The 6,372-nt window shown below is 39.4% G+C and overlaps 1 protein-coding gene across 1 annotated transcript; it reads right to left on the bottom strand.

Annotated features, from left to right (window-relative positions):
* Nucleotides 1-2,345: 2,345 nt before the first annotated feature.
* Nucleotides 2,346-6,019, bottom strand: LOC141843297 (putative U-box domain-containing protein 42). Its single transcript, XM_074731360.1, has 4 exons — nt 5,776-6,019; nt 4,530-5,466; nt 4,140-4,449; nt 2,346-4,046 (listed from the first exon to the last, which is right to left on the bottom strand). The coding sequence occupies exons 2-4, from the start codon at nt 5,451-5,453 to the stop codon at nt 2,440-2,442; spliced, it is 2,841 nt and encodes a 946-aa protein (XP_074587461.1). The 5' UTR covers nt 5,454-5,466; nt 5,776-6,019; the 3' UTR covers nt 2,346-2,439.
* Between the last annotated feature and the right edge of the window lie 353 nt (nt 6,020-6,372).

The raw sequence follows: 6,372 nt of genomic DNA, 5'->3' as shown, positions 1-6,372 counted from the left end.
ATTTATTTAAATATAGATGATTATATAGTTGGGAATCAAACTCAATGGCATAGGAAAATTTGTATAGTTGATCTCAAATAGTGAGATAAAGACTTAATTGTTATTGTAGAAATACACATAATGCTTGATAAGTTGATAGTGTGGAGTTTGTTTGCACTTTAAAAAAATGTCATTTTTGGGATGCAATAAGTTAATAAGATATTCTTTTTTTTATAATTCAATTATCTAATTCTTTGAATCGATAAATTTTAGAGGTGATCAGTCCGATCCTACAAAAGTTTTCTACTGACTATTAGAGTAAATTTGGAAAATGAAAGTGGTCTGACACTTGCAGTAATCATGTAATCACGGGGCAAATTCCTTTGCTAGGAATCAATTCGTTTGTGTCGCTCATACCTTGCCATTTACGTTGTACCCTAGGGGTTTGGATCTCTATGTTTATATTTTAAGATGATTTTGAAGTAGCCTCGATGTTTAATAATTTTTTAAATTCTCTTTCACAATTTATTAATGCTAAAATGTTCTTTAAAATCTCCATCTCCCTTTCAAAATGCCTCTTATCTAAAATATTAAGATGTTTATTTTACTCTTTTAAATTACTATTAAAATTCACTTTACCAGATCAAGAGGTATATACCATGAAGTTGTTGGCCATGATCAAGTGACAAGGCCCACTAAATCATAAAAGGTTAAATTTTGAATAACAATTGAGTTTTTATCCTACTACGTGGGATCGATTATATGAATTGAAAAAATTATAACATAAAAGGAGACTGAATAGTTATTATAGCTTGAAAATGATTTATAATATGTAAATATTTTTTTTTAGAGAAAATAGACATACATATCACTAACCATCACGTTTATCACTAGTCTAACATTATCTCTAGACTTTTATAGTTTTTAAATTCTTCTTGTTTGCTCCTAGTTAGTCTCCTTGTTGTTGTGTGAACCGTGCTAAAACCCTTGATGTGTGCAAAATGATTTACATTCGAATCAAGCATATTATTTCACTCGAAGTAGAAGTTAGACAATTCGGTTGATCATGACTTCATTTTGCTATGCTCCAAACATGGATCTTTTCAGGATTAATTAGATCGTAAAAATTGAATACTTTGATTATCCAAAAAGATAAAAGAAAAAGAGATGTTTCTTGCACTTTATCATATAACAAAAGCATGCACTTGAAGCACATAAACTTCACATTCAATGTGCACTCCAACATGCATTGACTCTTAGTTTTGAGATGAGAAAATGGAGGTGACAAAGTCCTATCACTCAGAAACTAGTAACACACATATGTTTCCAACACCATGACAATATATTGACTTTTATCTGATCCTTTTTATTTCTTTCATGTAATTCATATTCATTATCAAGCTTAGCATTGACCAAAATAACACCTTTGTTGCCAATAGGAGAACCTTTTTTTTCCTCACTGTTTTTGATCAGAAACTAGAAGATCTAGTAGAAAATGTAGTAGTAGAAGAGGACAACAAAAGACTTAATGCTTGTTTCATGGAGATTGAGTTGTTTGAATGAGAAAGATGAGGAGGACAAGAAATAATATTTAAAAATTAATTTTATAACACCTTGGTCGTAAGGAAGGCTTCGTGTGATTTCCTTCGAAAAACAAGCATTGGAGGAGGAGGTCAGAAGGGGAAGGTTTTCTGTGGTGTGTCCATGGCTGCACCTCAATCACTTCTATCTTGCGGCCAGGCAAGCACACATCCCTTTATTAGTTTCGATATAGGGTTGATAATATTGAACATGGTTTAATAACACAATACTATGATCTAACTGTTCTTTAGCAAAAGATGGAATCTACCATCCTAACGGTCTCACACGGTCGGTCCTACGACCATCTGTGAGGAAGTAAATCAGAAAGTTGTAGTTGACCACTACAGAGAAGAGCATTATCTCGACTTTATCGAGATTCGATTTTTGCCCTCTTCAGTAAGTCTGCTCCACAGTAACCAACTCAGTTATGCTTTAAGAGAGGGGCTAGTGATGGAGGCCACACCCCTAAGTCTGCGGTAGTCCTGTTTCAAGCAAAATAGACTCCGCGATCGAACTTTTGTTCCCGAATCCTCCTCTTATTAGTCCCATGGGATCAAAATATAGACCATGTTCAAGAATCTAGCTGAAGCTTGGTTCATAGATTGTCCTCTTGTTACTCTTTTGGAATCAAAATATAAATTATGCTCAAGAATCTAATCTAGCCCATTCTCCGGCAAGTTGCATCGACCAAACCACCCAAGCTAGGTTTGAGAATCAAGCTGGTTCCATATCTGGTATGACTTTGTCCATCATCCATTGATAATGTTATGTTGCATTCACTGGAAGAAAGAACACAATGAAATTCAAATAGAGGATTCACTGAAAGAAAGAGCACAAGGAAATGTTATCAACATCGTCTATCGAAGTGAACTCAACACATCACATAACAGAACTCTTACTGGACAAGTTCATGATTCTATGTAAATGCCTAAGAATTTTCTCAGCCATCTTCTTGGTGTTGCCATCCCCTTTATGAAAGGTCGACACCAGCATTGTCGACAGCACCTTGTTGCCATAGATCTCCCTGCAGAGCCTCTCGTTCCCCTTCTCCAAGAACCTCTCTACCAGCCAGAGACTCCTCTGAAGCACCTCCTCCTCCCTGTGCACCTTCAACACCCGAAGCACACTCTCCACTGCACCAAGTTCACTCAGTGCCCTCACACTCCCCACCACCTCCACACTGTCATCCAAGAGCGTGCTGATGGCCGACAGTGCTGCCTTTACGACCTCGGGGTTCTCATTGTCGAGGCAACCCAGCAGCCTCTCTGCGGCCCGGGATGCCAGCAAGCAGAAGGTGGTGGTTGAGGAGCAGACTCCCCGGTGTGCCGGGCAAGTTGACACCATCCTACCACCTTCTTGGTTAGTGACTGATCTGGACTTGGAGAAAATGTTTACTGGTCTGGAGGGCTTCCTCACTTCTGAAGGGGGCTTCGATAGTTTCAGTGACTGAGAGGAGAGGTTCTCAAGCCCCACAGCTGCTAACCTTTGGACTTCACTGCTTCCACATGGCCTCACAAGTAAATCTGTAAACACTGATGCTAAATCCCTTGTCATGGCCATCTGAAGTATCTCCTGAAAATGCAAATTGCTGGTGAACCTCACAAGAATGCCCACTAGACCTTCCAAGTAGTACGCTGTGTGCCTCATGCTGCTGGCCCGTATTTCGCCTCTCTGGATTTCTTGTATCCTGCTGAGAACCACCGGTACCGTACCTTGGTGAAGGAGAGCTAAATTGAGTGGTGTGCTCGTGTGCGGGAGCTTTGCGATTAGGTTGGCTGATGCAGCTTGCTTTTCGGAAATCTGCTTGCTGTCATAGTTCTTGATTAGGCCCTCTGGTTGGCCTTGTGTCTTGGCGAGACCACTCGCAATGGCGTCTCCGATGTGAGATGAAAGGGCGATGAGCAACTTTGCTGCAACAGTTACAAGCTCTTCCAATTGCGAATTGAGGAATTCGATGATGGTTTGGGTTACCTCGAGCTCTTTTACCACCGATACAACAGTGGCCAGAGGCTTTGAGAGCTTTGCGAGTGAAAGCAAGATTCTTACAATGTTCGCATTTACTTCTTCTGCCATGGAACACTTCAGAAGGTGGACGAGGTTGTAAACTGAGTACTGTGAGCTGATGGCATGGCCATTCTTGTTCACTTTTATGTTGGAGAAATCAATTCCATCCGATTCGAGTATGTTGGCAAGGATTGCAGCAGCCTCTTCTGGGGAATCCAGGGACTCTGTGTGGATTCTGCGTGAAAATATCTCATCGATCATGATCGGGGTGATGCCTGTGTCAATGAGTATCTTGCTGTTGGGAGGGTGAGATGAGATTTGAACTAGAGTTTTGAATGCTTCTCTTCTGATGACAGGGTTGCCACTACTGATCATTTGGATTAGGGTATTGGAGGCTCTCTCTCCTACATAAGTCTTCATGTCATCCTCCAGAGGTATTTCACCGAGGTAGCTCACCATATCCATCTGCACTTCTTCTGAACCTGTAACATACCGATGCAATTTAGTGACCCAAAGTTGTCATAGTTCTAGTTTTGATGAATATTTGGAGAGCTGAGACTTAAAATGCTACTTACCATCGATGAGGTGGTCCAAAAGTGGTTCCATAAACCCATTCTCTGCCATACACCTAATATTTAGTGGCAACTTCTCCAAGTTCTTCAAAATTTCTTCTGCTTTTTCTGCAGCAAAAGGGTCAGCCTCCTTATTGTACTTCATCGTAATCAGAATCAAGATTCCTCCAGCTGTTTGACCGATTTTGTCCAAGAACATCTCAGATTTCGAAAGCTCTAGTAAGAATGAAACAGCTGCATGCCTCTCTGAGGAATTGTAGCTGGACATCATCTTGATTGTCCTTGTAAGGACTCTTGTCCTTGCAATGATGACCTGCAAATATAATCCATCCATGGTCGAAGAAATTAATCCGATTTAACATTCAACTAAAACCACAAGAGAAGATTGTAAACCTTTCCGTCTTCATCCTCCACCAGTGAGCGCAAAAGATGCATTGCCTCGCACCGCACAGCCATACTATCATGCCTTAGAAGCTGCGGTAGTTGCTGTGTGATTCCAACATTGTGCATATGCTCCTTGTGCTTATTATGTTGGCTCAGAAGTTGCATCTCCTTGAGTGCATTCAAAACCATGGCTTCTGAAGTGGCTAATGACAGAGAACTGCTCGCGATCTGTATTCTCATCGCCTCGTTCCTTTCCTTCCACTCTTTGATCGTGCTCTTCAAAGCTAGGTTACTGCCGAAACCTGTACTTTTGATCTTAATCTGTGTTGTCGGGCAGATAACATTTTCTGAGGACCTCTCGAACCACTCAACAATGGCTTCCCTTTCATATGTTATGCCAGTTTCTATGGTGACAGGATCATTCATAATTTTCTTTGTCAATGGACAGAAAAAGCCTTGGTAAGCTGGTTGGAGAGTTTCTGCCAATGGAGGAAGAATATCAGATGATTCTTTGGCATCGTTTCTTTGCGTGCCTTCGTGTATGCCTTTGAGGAAATCTTCATAATTATTCTCCCTCTGAGATGCTGAAACTGGGCTTTCCCCTTCTCTACAAAACCTTTGTTGATCTGCATTAGTTTGTCCTGGTTGGCTGAATTGGTTCTTCAAATCAGAAAATGGAATCTTGCTGAGATCCACTGCCATGCTTCTGATCACTGCCTCTAGTTGTTTGATGAGAGTTTGGAGCTCACCATCCAGGCTCTTTTGGTCACTGCTGCTACATCGTGTAATGAGCTCCTTCATGGTGTCGACTTTTGATGACAAAGACACTAGGAACTCAGTTCTGCTTGTTGAAGTATTTTCTTGGACCTGTGGTTCCATTCCTGGCTCCATGGTATTTGGTTGCTGTGTATGATCAGCAACAGCTAAAATCATATATCAGATGATGCTGAAAGAAAAAAGTTAGAATCAACTGCAAAAACCTGTTTGATCCCAGTGCAAATATCCCGGTATAATATAGATAAAACATGGAATTTAGTTCAACTAATGCAAACATATTCAACTCGTGATCTATCAAAAGGACAAATGACTAATCAAGTTCATCATGGAAGAAAGGAAATTTTTTCTGTTTATGAACATGGAATTTATTCATTTGGCTTGATGGAGCTGCTTTTGAAGCTTTGCCAATCAAAATATAAATCATTGAAACAAGAGAAAAGGACAGAGAGTGAATGAATGAGAGGTTGGAAATACTTACAGACATTTAATTGAATCTCTGGAGGAGTTTCATGACTTGCAGCATCTCACCCTCTGAAGAACTAATGCCCATTCATCTTCTGAAGAAGTAAACTGATCAAATCTGTTTTCTGGATTCATCAAGATATGGTTTTAAGAAGAAGTCATTGTTGAATGAGTCACCAACTTAATTAGCACCTTGTCAAGGCTGACTTCACTTAGCTACTGCTAAAAGTTATTTTTTCAGTGAAAGGTCAGTGACGTCCATTTTGATCTAGTTTAATAATTTGTTTATTAAATTTACTCAGTCTTAAACAAATACATAGACTATCAGCCCTTTAGCTTCTCAAGATCAACTTTGAATTTTAAAATTGTCACTAATTTACCAAGTCAATATCAGTCTTTTATGCACATTAAGTAAACTTGCAAGAATAAGCAACATGATGAACTCATTTCTCATCAAAAATCTTGCTTCTCTCTCTCTCTCTCTCTCTCTTAAAAAATATATTTTGAGAGTTTTTTGCATGGGTTTATCACATCAAATCTTTTTCCAGTGGCTAGTTAATTGATTATAAATTGCTATTGCTTGTCTTAAACTTTGACTTTATAAATTGATTAA

Source organism: Curcuma longa, chromosome 12, assembly GCF_044706935.1.
Source record: "Curcuma longa cultivar G26 ecotype Majalengka, Jawa Barat chromosome 12, ITB_CL_G26_1.1, whole genome shotgun sequence".
Taxonomy (NCBI): domain Eukaryota; kingdom Viridiplantae; phylum Streptophyta; class Magnoliopsida; order Zingiberales; family Zingiberaceae; genus Curcuma; species Curcuma longa.
This window is presented reverse-complemented; position numbering and strand designations above follow the sequence as displayed.